Source organism: Solanum tuberosum, unplaced genomic scaffold (assembly GCF_000226075.1).
Source record: "Solanum tuberosum cultivar DM 1-3 516 R44 unplaced genomic scaffold, SolTub_3.0 scf00184, whole genome shotgun sequence".
Lineage (NCBI taxonomy): Eukaryota > Viridiplantae > Streptophyta > Magnoliopsida > Solanales > Solanaceae > Solanum > Solanum tuberosum.
Genome location: NW_006239109.1, coordinates 529,828 through 545,808, shown reverse-complemented (window position 1 = coordinate 545,808; position 15,981 = coordinate 529,828). Strand labels below are relative to the sequence as shown.

Here is a 15,981-nt window from a genome sequence, read left to right as displayed (position 1 = left end):
ACTAACGGACCCCTAATTTCTTACACGTGTCTTAACCCTATTTTTTTTTTGACGAGGCAAATCCAATTCAAAAAAATAATTATCTTTTCTTCTGATTATTTTATGGTGCTTCACCTTATTTTGATGATTTATTTTATTTTTTGGTATCATTTGTTGATATATAAAAGAAAAAGTTGCGGGTCTAAGTAAAATATTATTTGTTTCAATTTAATTTTTGAAATACTAATATACCGCGCGAAGCGCGTTTCAGTTTACTAGTATTAAATATAGTTTTATAAGGAAACTAGGATTCTAAATTTATTTTACCAAATTAGTTTAGGATTCTTTTTTCTTTAACCTACGGACGATATTCCATTGTCGTTCTTTTTCACCGTTCTTGATTCATCGTGGTATCTTCGTATCACCATCATTCACTTGAAGCAATTTAAAACTATCATCATTGGAATTCATGGTAACTATTTACTCATTATTTTTTCTATTTCAGATTTTTGAAAGTTGTGAATAGGGAACATGATTCAACTTAGAAAGACATAGTTACTTTATCATCATTCATTATATTTAGGGAGAAGGTACAGCTTTACCCCCGAACTTTAATAAATGGTACGTCTATGCCCTCCGTTATACTTTCCGTCCACATAAGCCCCTGCCGTCCAATTATAGGTACACATATACCCCTCTCACTAACGGACCCCTAATTTCTTACACGTGTCTTAATCCTATTGAACTACCCGTTTGACCCTTTTTTTTAACCCATAACCCAACTATCCGCCCCATAACCCAATACCTTTATGTATAGACATTAACGGTGTCTCCCTAACTTTTGGATCAACAAAGGAAATACTCGGAAATGCTGCATTTCTATCATCTGCAGAGCAATCAAAACGAAAGACTCCTTCCTCCAAAATAGATTCGAAAATCATGTTCCCCATTCTCGCATCTGACATTGCAGTTGTACCTTCTATTCCACCCATCTTCGACACAACAAAACTTGCACCAATAAGCCTCTTATTAACACTCCTCCCTCTACATACAAAACAGTAGAATTAGGCAAAATTTATAAGGTTGGAATTGATGATCATGCAATATGTTTAACATATTATATCAAACAAAATTTCAATCCAGTCATCTCAACAACTCAATTTGGAAAAACAGGAACCCAATTTCCTCTAAAAGGAATCGTAATTAAAAGACCCAGAATATGATGTTGAAATTGTTGGTGGTGGTGCTGATGATGCCGGTGTTTCAACAAACACCTCATCCTCCTCCTTCAGCGACTCACACCTATACCCATAATCATACCCATATTCCTCAGCGGCTTGTAGCTCAACCCTGGCTGCCTCCTCCGAAGCCAAAACCAACAACCTCTTGATCTCATCCCTCCTTGCCACCGAACACCTCCATTTCCGTCTAACCATAAAACCTGACACCAGTCCAAAAACCGCCATGAACGCCGCCACCACCAAGCTCGAGAGAAACCCTAGATCCCCTCCCACGAGCATTTCCACAAACCCATAAACAACAACAGATCACATCCAAACCCTAATCCTTCCAAATTCATAGAGCTCTATACCACCCCTCCACCGATCACGATGTTGAAAATACTCCACCACACAAAGATCAAAACTTTGCATGCACACAGAATTCAATCAACCAAAATTGTGGAGAAATCGAGAGAGCAAAGTGCAATAAAGTCACTGGAAGAGAGAAGATTCAGACCCAAAGAGAATTTTTTTCGCCTAGAACGAGAATTTAGGGGATTTTTTAAAGTTGAAGTTTAGGGAAAATTGAAAAAGGAACTAAATAATAGGATATATCTTAGAGGAAATTGGGTGGGTATTGGGTTTATGGGCGGGTAGTTGGTTTATGGGTTAAAAGAAAGGTCAAACGGGTAGTTGATTAGATTTAAGACACGTGTAAAAATGAGGGGCCGTTAGTGAGAGGGGTATGTGTGTACCTATAATTGGACGGCAGGGGCTTATATGGACGGAAAGTATAACGGAGGGCATAGACGTACCATTTATTAAAGTTCGGGGGTAAATTCGTCCCTTCTCCCTTTATTTTAAAAAAAATTGGCTACATAGTACAACTTTGGAGCCGTTTGGCTATAGATGTTGCCTCAAAATTTTTGTATTAAATTTGAAGATTAATTTGAATATATATATGAAAAAACTTTTAAGTTTCCATTTGACGATACGAAGGATGAACATAAATCACTGAAAATTGAATTACAGTATCAATAACACCTTATGAAATAATACATAAAATAACAATTTTACTATATCATTCCTAATTAATATATGCTGAGAAATGAATTGTAAATTATCTCTTGATTTTGTAGTTGGACAAATAAAAAGACATTTACTTTTATACCGTGAATAAGTAAAAGTGGACGAAGAAGGTATTTTGACTATTTTATTTTCATTATCTATCGTAATTTTGTCAAATTATTTGTCATTTATGTTGAAATAGATATTGAAGTTTATGTTAGTGTAATACTTCCCCTCCCAAAATGTTGTCGCACCGTATTGCATACTATTTTTGAAGTATCTAACATGATAGATATTTTTGACGAATTCAAGCAACATAGAATTTTAAGAAGGAACTAAGAAGAAGAATTGGGAAGACACACATAAGCAATCATCACCAAAAGTCAAAAGGAAATTTTTTGTGCCATATATTGAAATGTATAAATACATTAGCTCAATTCAATTGCACATTATAGTAAAAATTTCTTATAAGATCAAATGCAAAAGGCTTTTTTTATGCCTTTTTCTCCCATACAGCATAGTCTTGTCCAGAAGCTAATTTGGTGGAATAAGACTTCCAAGATCAGTTTTTGGCCCAATCTTAACAATAATCTTCTCATCAATCATAGCTACATAAAGATCAGAATCTGCAAATTACTTGTTTCAGATATCCCATTCCTCTTCCTAATAGAAGCCAACGTCGTAATTCCATCTTTCAATCCCCAATCAAAGAAATGATCATAAAACTGCAACCAAAAAGTACATCAAATGTGTTGGACTTAGTTAAAAATACATAGTAACACTTTGATGAGACACAAATATTACCACTGAGGGAACAGAACACCAGGATGAGTAAGGATATACGCGTATCCTTGCATAACTTTGTCTGATGGGAATGGCCACATATATTGTGTTGAACCAGTATCATGATTATCGATAAATGTCACAGCGTTTTGAGGTATAATACCAATCAAACCAGGGGGTTTTCCATCTGAATTCAACTTGCCTAAATTGCCTTGTACTGCATCTTGTAAAATCCCTTTAGTTGGGAAATCAAAAGCTTTTGAACCCAATTAGCTATAGCATCCCTATTAGTATCCCAAAATTCACCAACTGCAAAATCCAGGGACGTGTTTCCCATATATATCTTGGTGATACTAGGGGCATATCCTTTAACAAAATCGAATCTCCAACCTTCAAATCCAATATCAGATTTAAGCCAATTCATCCAATCTGATAACTCTTTCGTTAAGATGATCGATATCAGGGGCAGCTCTAAAGTCCTCACCAGTATCATCATTTCCAGTGCCATCAGAATATTGTGTGTCACCTTTGCAAATCATATTCGGGCCCCAATCAAGACGATCATCCGCCTTCAAAAATGCAGTATATTCCCCTGCTATCTTTTTTATCAGCACATCTGTGGTTTATTGCTATATCAGCTACAGCTTTGATCCCCTGCCCATTTAACGCCTTTATAAGATCTTTCAGTTGTTGTCCGTTCCCAAACTTGGACGAATCCAACTCATACAATCTCTCCTGCCACGAAATAATTGTCTGTTATAACATATACATGAAATAGAATGGGTGACCTAAAGCCAAAATGCTCTGGAATGTTACCTTGAGGCGAAACAGAATTAGATGGTGGAGGTAACCAAACATGAGTAATTCCAGCAGTAGCCAAGTCTGGAACTAAGTTGATGAGAGAGTTGTACCATCCACCTTGCTTATTACTCGATTCCCAATTGAACCCCTTACGAATCGTTAAACAAGAAGAAGTAAGTTATATCGATGTGAAAAACTAAGACGATATACAAATCGATACATTGAGGAACAAGGGGCACCTGAAACAACAGCGTTGGAGCTGCAAATAGCGGAAAAAGAGAGAGAACTAAACAAAGAGGAAGAAGGAAATTCATTGTTACTTGTGTTGTGTTTTGTGAATTCTAGGATGATGAGATAAGAATGGCAAGAAGCACAAAAATGTTAAAAAATTTTTTGCCTTCAATTATGATTAACCAAATCCAGTCAACTATGCATTATAATGTTTTTGGCTTCAATTAAGAGTCTTTTGGATTATGAGTAATAACAAAATCCAATTCAAAGATGCTTTTTAAAGTTGTTTTCTTCCAATCAACTTATGCATTAAAGTTCTTGTCTACAGTATCCAAAGAAGAAAAGTTGACAAGTTTCAGTCTTTTTTTTTTGGCTCATATGTTGAGCCTATAAGACTTGGAGGTTTCTGCATAAGTAATATCATAGGAGGTTAGCTATACATATATAAAATGAATATGGTGTCCCATTTGCTATTTAGAAATCAGTATAGCGAGTACATGTATAAGTTATAAATCTATGTATTATTTTATGCATTATAGAAGGTGAAATAACCAATACATAAATAGCTAAAATCGATATAACTGATATCTGCATAAAATAATACATAGATTCCCTCATAACTAATCTTTGCATTACTAATAACTCTAACCAACTATCAAATTTCAACAAATGTTCACTGTAACTAATTAAGCTTACAAGTCTTTTTCAAGAAATATTGTAAAATTTTAGAAGACAATAATGTGGACCAAAACTAGGTATTAGATTTAGTTTGCAATAGAGAAGTCATAATGTTATTGCGAATTGAGCAAGGTCTATTGAATTGAATATAATTTATTGAATTTTCGGCCTTCATTATGCCGATATAAATTACATTTTCAATCATATAACATTAACACTAAGAACCATTTTGTCCATGGTCACTTTTAGTGTGGTAAATAAATGGTACTACAATATGATTATGCCTTTTGCTCCCATACAGCATAGTCTTGTCCAGAAGTTGCCACCTCATAATTAGGTGGAATAAGATTTCCAAGATCAAGTTTTGGCCCAATCTTGACAATAATTTTGTGATGAATCATTGCTATATAAAGATCAGAATCAGAAGCCATTATTTGCACATTGCTTGTTGCACAAATCCTATTCCTTTTCCTAATAGAGATTAGTGCTGAAATTCCATCCTTGAATCCCCAATCAAAGAAATGGTCATAAAACTGCAACCAAAAACAAGAATTTAGAACTCCTCAGCTACTTGAAAACAAACGAGTCATATTCTGTAAACATAATACATACACTCAAACATGGCCTCAACTGGCAAGTAAACACTCCAACTTTGAGAGTGCACATCTAGACACCTCAACTTGGTTTTATCTAGAAACTAACTACTCCAACTCATCCCCGCTGTCTCTTCGTGGACACATGTTGCTAATGTGACACATAAATTTTGGAGGTGTCTAGATGATCATTTGTAAGTTGGAGTGTCCAATTGATAGGGTGTAGATGAGTTGAGGTGTCTAGAAGTGCATACTCAAAGTTGGAGTGTTTGTTTATGTATTATGCCTATTCTGTATTATGAGAATCGATCATTAGTTAACTAGTTTTATGTTTTAGTTAGCCTACTACTGAGACCGGCAATGTGAGCAAACTCACACAGGCAGAGTTTCTCAAATTCCCTGAAAAAGAATATGAATTTCTTGTAAAATAGACACAATGAGAAATGCATAGTAAGAATTTAGAGAGAAAGGATTTCTTTTTTTACCACTGATGGGATTCCTGGATGAGTTAGAATGTATGCATATCCTTGCATAACTTTGTCTGAAGGGAAAGGCCACATATTTTGTGTCGATCCAGTATCATGATTATCGATAAAAGTCACAGCTTTTCGAGGCAAAACACCTATCATCCCAGGAGGTTTTCCATTGGGATCCTTCAATCTCCATAACTCTCCTTGAACTGCAGCTTGAAGAATTCCCTTTGTTGTAAAATCAAAGGCTGTTACAGCCCACCCTGCATTTTTAACCCAATCAACTAGCTCATTCCTATGATTGTCCTGGTTATATTCCGGTTTCCCATCCTGGCCATAAGCAAGAGAGTTCCAAAATTCACCAACTGCAAAATCCGGGGATGTGTTTCTCATATAAATCTTGGTAATGCAAGGTGCATATCCCCTAACAAAATCGAAACGCCAACCATCAAATCCAATTTCAGATTTCAGCCAATTCATCCAGTCTGATAACTCTTTCTGCACTCTGGTATTAAGATGATCGATATCAGGGGCAGGTTCAAAGTCCAAACCTGTGTCTGGATTCCCCGTGCCATCAGAATATTGTGTGTCGTTCTTGCAAATGAAAGATGGACCCCAATCAAGCCGGTCATCAGACGTTCCTCCTTCAAAGATGCTGTATATTCCCCTGCTATCTTTGTTATCAGCAGTTCTATGATTTATCACTATATCAGCAACCGATTTGATCCCGTGGTCATGTAAAGCCTTAATAAGAGTTTTCAGTTGTTGCTGATTCCCAAACTTGGAAGCATCTAAGTCATACAACCTTCCTGGCATATAACCTGGCATAAAAGATGGCATAAGCCTTCAAGCAATTCCATTTTGTAACTACTACATCAAATTTTATGGATTGAACTAATAAATAAGTTGGTCATTAACTTGTCTAAACTTGAAAGGGTTGGACAAATCATATTTTCAGGGCTAATTTTATCAGCCACAGTCTCACCGAGGTTTGAGCGGGTTGCATGTATTATATTTTCATTGAAATTTAGACCCTAATCTTCCATGGTTATTTTGACTTCATTGATCACTAGGTCACAATCACACCGAAAATTACCTTGAGGAGCAACAGAGTGAGATGACGGTGGTAACCAAACATGAGTAACTCCAGCTTTAGCCAAGTCTGGAACTAAGTTGATGAGAGAGTTGTACCATCCACCTTGCTTATTACTCGATTCCCAATTGAACCCCTAACAAATGAATTCAAAAATTATAAAAAAACTACTACATTTTTTTTTTGATATACTTGACCCAGTACATAAAGATACATATACATGGGAAAAGTTTGAAGAAATTAAGGTTCTTGAGGATGGATACCTGAAACAACACCGTCGAAGAAGCAAACATAGGAAGAAATAAAGAGAGAATTAAACAAAGAGGAAAAATGGAATTCATTGTTGTTGTGTTGTGTTGACTCCAAGTCTAGTATGAGGAACAAAAGATGGGCAAATAAACTCTATTTAAATGTGTTTTAGAGACTAAAAAACTGACTTTTTTTTGAAAAGTACACACACTGGGTACAAGATTAACGACCTGGAAATTTCAGTGTGTTCGCAATTTTAACATGCTTGAAAAAAGATATAGGGGTTGTTTACTATAGAACTCGACGTTAAAGTCACTTAATTGAGTTCTCCACTCAGATGCTGACCGTACAAGACACGGGAGTTGTGTGGTCTGAATTCAAGTTGTGGAAAATAAAAAATTGAGAATAAGCTTTCACAAGTGTGGGGGCACAGATGCACCATCTAGAATTAGTGGATTCAGACTTCAGAGTGTATACATGTAGTAAATGTTGAACCCAGTTTGATGAAAATTCTGCTGGATTTGAAAAATGTGGATGTTTTCACATTATGCTCGAAGTGACTTCCTGAATGGTGGGGACGACCAGAGAATAATTCAGTGACATCATGAAAAAAAGAAGACGACCAAATTGGAGAAAAGAGGGTGCATAATCGAAAATTAGAAAGTGATCGATCATGTCTACTACACTGAATATGTTGTTGTTGATGATCGATCATCTGAAACAGGCTTAAAAAACAGTAGACTCAGTAACTCATAATCTGATTGCAGAAGTATCAACAATATTCATTAACTTTATCATCCATTCGTAGATTCATTTTAGAAAGTTTTACCATTTCTGCTTCCCTTCAATGGCTTATCATTAGCTACAGAGCATCAATAATCAAATGCTACTATGATAAATAAAGCTAATTTACTTGAACTTTAACTATCACCGCAGAAGGTTGAATCAGTTTATTGTACAGTCACAAACAGCAAATTACACGACTTGTATGAAACAGAATAATAAATGAAGGACATAATCACAATACTGAATCACCATCAGTAATATTATAAGCTCGTAGACATAATCATAAGGCTCGGTGACAATAGAAGAGCATATAAAAACCATACTGTATGATGAAGTTGCTTTGAGCACAACAGTAAGCCAAGTGAAGCTAACAACTATTATAATTTCTAATGCTATAGATATATACATAAATTTCAAATCTGTAACAAGCTTTGCCATTTAAAAGAAGGATATTTCGGATCAACTAAAATGTCAATCCACGATTAGGTTTCTGTGAGACATAACGTTGAACAATCATCTAACATTCAACCAGCTAATATGTTTTACTAGCATTCGGTTACTTCACCATTGCAAATGAGCAGCATTTCATTAGCACTTCCAAAGGAGTTCTGAATGACTACATCTAATACCAGTAGTAGTATTAGCCAACTATCAAGGACAGTTTAGACAAGACGATGCTAATATAATCAGATCTCCGCTAAAGCCACAGAAGGATGAATCACTTTATCTTACAGTCACAAGCAGCAGTTACAAGACTTGTATAATACAGAATAACTAATGCAATGTCATCTTTCATCATCTGTAATATGATCTCATTATAAATTGATAAGACATAATTATAAGGCTCTAACTGCAAGTCTGCCACAGTAAAATGCGAACATTTATATTCAGTTCCTTTAATATAAGCCCAGAATTCCATTACTACATCATAAAGGAACACATAATTATACCTAAGAACAGACAGATACATTATAAATCCTCCATAATTTCTTATCGTATTATCTGATTTCGTGACTCGAGAGAAGAAAACCTAAAAGAACAGTCCTTCTACTGACATTTTAGCAGATTTGTTCACATCTTTGAGGGCTTAGGGAAGATATCAGGTGTGAATTTCTGAGCTGCACTTATGCTGCCCTTAATCTTCATTGCACCCCTGCATCAAGATCCAATCGAAAATAACATATTACCAAAAAAGCTCGAAACTTTTAGTGTGGCAAAAAGTACAAAGAATCCCAACAATTGAAAAAGGCAAAGAGAACTTATGTTGCTCAAACTCAGCAAAAATGTGGCCACACTTGTGTCAGATCCTCCAAAAATATACTACTCTACTACTTTTCGAGGATCCGGCTTGCACCTAGGGCATTTTTGAAGAGTCCGAGCAACATAGAATAAAACAATAATAGTACCTCATAAAAGCAATTTGAGGGTTCATTTTCCCAGAGGCAATCTTCACAAAATCACCATCAGTAAATGAAAAAGTTGCATCAGGCTTCCCACCTTCATATGGCCCTAAATTCCCAAATAACAAAATACCCAAATTCAATTCAGATCCAAAATCTTCATTTGGAAACCCGACCTAGAAACTGATAAATCTGGATCCTTTTAACATAAATTCTCTACATATGTTGCTATATTATTCCAATAATGATTTTTAAAAAAGTCAAAAAATTGAAAAACAGCCTAACCTTCCTTTGTTTCTCCTTTTTTCAGATCAACAACATACACCTTCTCATTGAATCCAATTTTCTGCCGATCAAAAAAATATATTAAAAAAATCAAATTAATACAGAAAAAAAAATACATATATACATGAATATAAAAATTAGGGGAAAATTAAACCTTAGGTGCGATGTTGATTTGGTAAACGAGACCAATTTTCTTAATGAGTTCCTTGCCAGCATCAGTAGAAAGATGAAGTTTCAATTGATCGAATATAGCATCTGATTTGAGCTGAGTAGAAGTTTCCGCCATGGCTGATTTTGATGCGAAAAGTAAAAGAGGAATAGAGAATTATGAGGTAGAGAAAGAGTAATTCCTATGAACTATATATATAGAGTAGCAGTAGAGTATTAATGGGAGATGGAAATTTGGAATTTGGTGGAAGAAAGATTAATTTTTTTTTTGCAGTTTTGGTTACCAACGAAGAAGACGAGTAATAACTGCAAGTAAGATAAGTAGGTGATGAGAGATGGACACGCAATTCAACGTAGAAGATTAGTTATTTCTTAATATATCATCTTTCATTTTTATTTATATATCGTTCTTACTTAAAAAAAAATAAATATTCATTTCTTAATACTTGTCACAAAATCATTGTATAAATAACATTATTCTTCATATTTTACTTAGAGAGTTATTAGTCTTGAAAGTATAAATTTAACAACTTAAGAAAACTAAAGGATTAATTCATGTTCATTAATCAATTTAATTAATCAAAATAAATTAATTTATGTTCATTTATTGAAAACTTGACTTCAAGAGAACACTAAATAAGGGTATAATGATAAACTTAGTGTTCAATTATCAAAAGATACTCCCTCTAGTTCATATTAACAGAATTATGAAACTATTAACTATTTTACATTTTCTAGTTGAATAATTTGAAAATAATCAAAAAAAATAATAGTGAAAATAGCTTATAATTTTTGTGTCAAAATCCAATAATTTACTTAATAGGAATTAGAAAGAGTATTTAATAAATAAGAAGATTTTGATAAATTATAAGTACTTGATATTTATTGTTTTTCCGTGAAGTGAAATGAAGACTTATTTTGAGACGGAAAAAGCAAACCCACAAATCGTAATAAGGAAAAAGAAAGAAGGGAAGCCAACAAATAGTTGGTCAGTGGCTTAACTCATGCGAGGAAACTAAACAAAATAGAAGCTTCTCATTTGCTGCCAATTGTCAATGTACTAGATTGAATGGGCTTTGTTATGAGGCCCATTATGTTGATACTTTGGGCTTTACTCAGATCCATATACCTACTAGCTAGGTTCATGGGCTAAATCCAAAACTTAGTTCAATGAACTTGGGGTGATGAATAGGGAAGAAATTGCTAAGATATAAGGTAAAATAATTCTGAGAGTTTGATTGGAGGTATTAGGTGATTTCTTGGATTATTTATCTCATCATTCATATCATAGTGATGCGGTAAGTTTATCCCATAATTTATCACCCTCTAAAGGCGTATTGCATTTGTCACGCTTAGTTCATTACAATCTTAAAAACAAACAATTATGTTGATGATTAAAACTAGTCATTTGTCTTGTTATTAAACTAGTAGTGTGTTTACGTAATTTTCCCTTGTTGTATTCACATTCAATGTGTCATTTCTTGATACATTGTTTTTTTCTAATACATCCTACTAAATGATCCCTTAAAATTTGAATTTATTAAATTTCAATTTTGTATCTGCTATAAATGGATAATGCAATTTTCTCAGCATTTGACGGGTGGAAAATAAAAAATCAGCAAATTGATTGGTTTAAAACCTGTAAAGGGCCCAAAATGTGAAGTGGATAAACTGATAGTAGCCAAACGTGTCCTTTTTCTCATCCAAATAAAAATTGCTTCTTTATTGCTGCGTTGCAGAGTCGCGCCATTGCTGCTAACTGGTAATTTACAGATCCCTTCTAAAAATTACTCTATTTGATCATATGCCTTTTGTTTCTTCCTCTTATTGATTCAAAATTTTGCTCTGTTTTTTCAGTTTACCAATTTAAACCTGTTACCTTTTCTTGATTTTTGTTGATCTCATTTAGCTTTTGTTCTAGTAATTCTTTCTTTGTGGGTGATTTATCTTATTGGTTGAAGACTTATACGGCTTCTGTAAGAAAGTGTTTTAGTTTGACTGAGCACAGAATTAAGAAATTAAGGGAGATATTTGAATCTTGTGCTATTAAATTAAAAGTGTGTATAGTTCTTTAAATCTTGTACTCTTAAACTTGTGGCGAACAATGTTGGAATTGAAACACTTACTAATTATACGAAAAGGGACTCTTTTCGGCACAGACCAAATAGGAAAGTAAAACACTTGAATTGGACGGAGCCTGGAGGGAGTATCTCATTAAGGGTTCTCAAATGGGGTAGATTATATCCAGATGTTTAAAAACAAACAATGTTAATCATTCAGTGGTAAGATCTACATACAAAATTTTAATCATTCAAATGTACATTCAGATTCAGATATCTTAATCTTAGTGAAAACAAATGAGGCCTTAGCAGGTATAACCAAGGTGAAGAGACGAAGAAAGATATAGCTAGACTTAGAACCATTATAGCATACTGAATCCTTCAAAGCTCATAGTTTGTTATAGACTCCACTTTTGGTTGGAGCAAGAATTTTTAACTCTTCGTTTCCTAATGTGGCATATATTCAATCTGCATGTAAAGAGACTTGTAGAGCGTATTTTATTTCTGTTGAAGTGCAGGATCATGCTGAAATGGATACAATTACGTGTTTGTGTTCTCTAGTTTTGTAGTTGTAGATGTAGCAAGATGGTTTCTTCTTGACCTCACAAACATGCTTCTGCTTGATTGTTTGTTTGTTTTAATCAGTGAGTGAGAATCAGGCTGATCTTTTTTCTTTTATCTGTTTTTGTCCTTCCTAGTTTACAAATTTATAAAGTAGCCTCTTTATTGTAAACAACAAAATTTCTTTTTCCGTTTCGATTCCTGAAAGTTTGCCTTCTGATTTCAGCAGACTCTACAGTGTAATCTCATAAATGAGAATTTGATCTGAAAAACCACAAGGAATTGTCGCGTTATTATGTGTGGATGTTAGCTTTTGCTTGTCGAAAATCTCTAAGAGCTTTCCATCTGGAGGAAATATAGTTCTTAATACAGACTCATGCAAAGACTAAGCATTCTTGATTGGCAGTGTAACTTGAGTTTCCGAAGCATAAATCTACTAGATGGTGGATCAGCCCATACATATCTTCACTCATTTTCCTGTAGAAGAAGCAGTGAATCATATCATCCAAAGACAAGACTTTGTTCAAAACTTAGACATGCAGATCCAAATGTCACACTTCAAAGTCTAGTGCGTCAATGCTCAGAAATTCATAGCACGGTTCATGACAACATTGATGAACTACTTGACGAAGAGGACGAGTTATGTCCTGTTGAATGTGTAAGAGAATTTAAGACTGACGAGGAATTCTCCATAATATTGGAAAAAGCGAAAAAGGCTGGTTCTTTGGTTGTGGTAGACTTCTTTCGCACCGCCTGTGGCAGCTGCAAGTACATAGAGCAGGGGTTTCAAAAATTATGCAGGGGAGCTGGTGATGAACAATCACCAGTTATCTTCTTAAAACACAATGTAAGTACTACATTAGACTTAACATTAAAAAGGAAAAGCCTCGATCCCTTCACTTCATCTCTTCCACGTAAATATCAAACACCACGAGGATGTTTGGCAAACAAATGGTTATCTACATTTCTCCTTGAAGGTTTTGGATGCATTTAAACTGATATTAACCTATTCATTGCATTTTTTGGTCGAAGCATGGAGCATTTCTGTATTAGTCTAGACTTGTTAGTAGCAAATGCATTTCCCTTTCACTTTTTTCCTACAATGGAATGAAAGATAGTGTGAATAATCATTCCCGTCTCTCCAGGTGATCGATGAGTATGATGAACAATCTGAGGTTGCTGAACGACTGCGAATCAAGGTGAAACATTTTAATGGCTTAAAATCAATTTAGAAGACTTCAATGCAGCTAGAACTTTTACGTCTCGAATTGCTTAGGCTACAAAAAATTGCTTATCTCAAATTTGATTGACTTTATGCAGACAGTACCTCTTTTTCACTTTTATAAAAATGGAGTGTTATTGGAAGCTTTTCCCACCAGAGACAAAGAAAGGATACTTGCAGCTATTCTTAAATACTCGGCTCCAGCTTCCGTGGATGCTTGAATTGGTCTGGTTTGCACTTGCTTCTACATAATGTTAGTGCTTCTGTATAATCATTCTTGGTGCTCAGCACACATTGAAACAATTTCTTCGTTACCACATCTGTATTATAATATCTTTCTACTTGTTGTTCTACTTAAATAAGCATCTATACTGGATACTCTTGTACATGGATAGTCCTTTTTGTATCGAATGCCACTCCTGTGCTTCATAGCAGTATACCTAGTTGGACTATGTTGTCATCGGCAGATGTTGCTTTTAGGACTCTCGCACCTTATGAGAAATCAAAGTTTTCGGGTTCCTAGGACTCCGAGCACATCCTTAGAGCAGTGGCGGATGTAGAGTGTGTCCAGGGGGGTCATCCGACCCCCCTCGGAAAAAAAATTACACTATATATATAAGATCAATTTTTTTGTATACGTATATATATTTAAAATTGAACCCCTTGAGCATATGTCAAAGGAGTAGCTCAATGGTTTATGGGGTTCAAGATTTCGCCTATGTGAGCTTTGGGTCACAGGTTCGATTCCAGGCAACAACATTTTTTTTATTTGAACCCCCTTGATAGAATTTCTGCCTCCGCCACTGCCTTAGAGGTCAGAGCCAATCCTTCTCCCACAGTTAAAATGGCCAAAATTCTGGAGTAGTGAACTGTAGGAAAATGTAGAATGATTAGCAAAATGAATTCAAGCAGCTCCTGAAAAGCATTGGATGAAAACTTCTTTATAGAACCTCGAATTCGAGTTTTTACCATGATTTATCTCTTATATTTTCATTAAGTGGGGAATTTTGAGAGGTGAGAACTGCAAATTTACATGTTATATGTTGCATAAAAGCTAGACCTAATCAAAGTAGTTCATGTGAGTCACTAAAGGTGGGATCCTAATGTATTCAAGGCAAGTGCCTGTGCTCTTCTTTAGATATTGGCTGCAGCTCTAACCTCATGTTGTAAATAGATCATGGCTTGGATCTTGATATGTATTTCTGTCATTTTGCCCCCTAAAATGAAATGCATTGTTAAGTTCTAGCTAAGATGCCATCTCTTCCATCCTACTGTTCTTTTCGGGAAAAGTTCTCTACCTCTACGAGGTATGGATACTGCATACACTTTACCCTCCCCAGACCCACTTGTGGGATTTCACTGGGTATGTTGTTGTTCCATCTCATTATTTGATAGTGTTTGATCGAACGCGGGGTTGACACAATCTAAATATGCATGAAACACCAATTTACCTGGTTTTTCTTTTCATCTAGACCTACCAAAAGTTGTTTAGTTCCCACATCTGTAAGTGATGGGTTCTTTGGTCTTTTTTATAGTTTTGGGCAACTCCCATCTGATGAGCTAGCTTTTGGGGTGAGTTAGGTTCAACGTCCATTTTCTTTTCATGGTATCAGAGTTAAGTCCATCCCAAGTCGCAATTTACTCGATATTCGATCCTTATATTATATTGTTCACACTCCACAGTTCAACTCATACTCATGGACGTGTCCAAGAGGAAGGGTGTTGAGTTACCAGGTTGGTGAGTGATGAGTTACGTTCATTAATCACTTTATATGATTTTTGAGCAATCTAACATTTTATAGGCTAACTTTTAGAGTTGACTTAGATGCAAAGTCCATTTTCTTATTACAAGTTATGTCATTTTCTATAAGAACATGTAAGAAACGGTAAAATGATCATGTAGAAATTAGCTTTCTAAACATAGAAATGTATCAATCTTTTTAAAATAGACCAAACAAGAAAGAAAAACCAAAGTAATTGAGGCCTATCTCATATCTCCCTTTATTATTAGTTCTTTACCCCATCTTCCTCAGTTAAAATTCAGTCTATATTTTGAGAAGAACAATAAACAATAGATATCTTGATTGATGAGTCATGATTTTGTTAAATGTTTCCTATGTAGGAACTCTCATTCAAGAGCATTATCTCCTCTCTCTATTTTTTGGTCTCATTTGATATCCAATATTTATATTGGAGTTCAACTTAATTCGAAATTGAATCAAGAAATTCTCATTAAAAAAAAAACACTCCTTAATAAAGACGACTCCATATATAGAAAAGAGTACATGCAGTGAACCAGAAGGGTAAAATTCTTCAAAAGCCACAAACACAAGT

General features: G+C 34.9%; 3 protein-coding genes and 1 pseudogene across 4 annotated transcripts; 1 reads left to right on the top strand and 3 right to left on the bottom strand.

The window, feature by feature from the left end:
- Window positions 1-2,712: 2,712 nt before the first annotated feature.
- On the bottom strand, window positions 2,713-4,170 carry LOC102593044 (alpha-amylase-like; annotated as a pseudogene).
- Window positions 4,171-4,895: 725 nt separating this feature from the next.
- On the bottom strand, window positions 4,896-8,713 carry LOC102598863 (alpha-amylase). The gene is made up of 4 exons (XM_006354826.2): window positions 7,180-8,713; window positions 6,920-7,052; window positions 5,839-6,644; window positions 4,896-5,293 (listed from the first exon to the last, which is right to left on the bottom strand). Exons 1-4 carry the CDS (start codon window positions 7,255-7,257, stop codon window positions 5,039-5,041), a joined length of 1,272 nt encoding a protein of 423 aa, XP_006354888.1. The 5' UTR covers window positions 7,258-8,713; the 3' UTR covers window positions 4,896-5,038.
- Window positions 8,714-8,818: 105 nt separating this feature from the next.
- LOC102598533 (non-specific lipid-transfer protein-like 1) lies at window positions 8,819-10,159 on the bottom strand. Its single transcript, XM_006354825.2, has 4 exons — window positions 9,791-10,159; window positions 9,637-9,697; window positions 9,358-9,460; window positions 8,819-9,104 (listed from the first exon to the last, which is right to left on the bottom strand). The coding sequence occupies exons 1-4, from the start codon at window positions 9,920-9,922 to the stop codon at window positions 9,023-9,025; spliced, it is 378 nt and encodes a 125-aa protein (XP_006354887.1). The 5' UTR covers window positions 9,923-10,159; the 3' UTR covers window positions 8,819-9,022.
- Window positions 10,160-11,457: 1,298 nt separating this feature from the next.
- On the top strand, window positions 11,458-14,113 carry LOC102597979 (thioredoxin-like 4, chloroplastic). 2 transcript variants are annotated; one of them, XM_006354824.2, is made up of 4 exons: window positions 11,458-11,566; window positions 12,655-13,272; window positions 13,571-13,624; window positions 13,746-14,113. In XM_006354824.2, exons 2-4 carry the CDS (start codon window positions 12,802-12,804, stop codon window positions 13,866-13,868), a joined length of 648 nt encoding a protein of 215 aa, XP_006354886.1. In that variant the 5' UTR covers window positions 11,458-11,566; window positions 12,655-12,801; the 3' UTR covers window positions 13,869-14,113. The 2 variants fall into 2 exon arrangements, with proteins under 2 accessions (XP_006354886.1, XP_006354885.1); XM_006354823.2 differs by having other exon boundaries at window positions 12,652-13,272.
- Window positions 14,114-15,981: the final 1,868 nt, after the last annotated feature.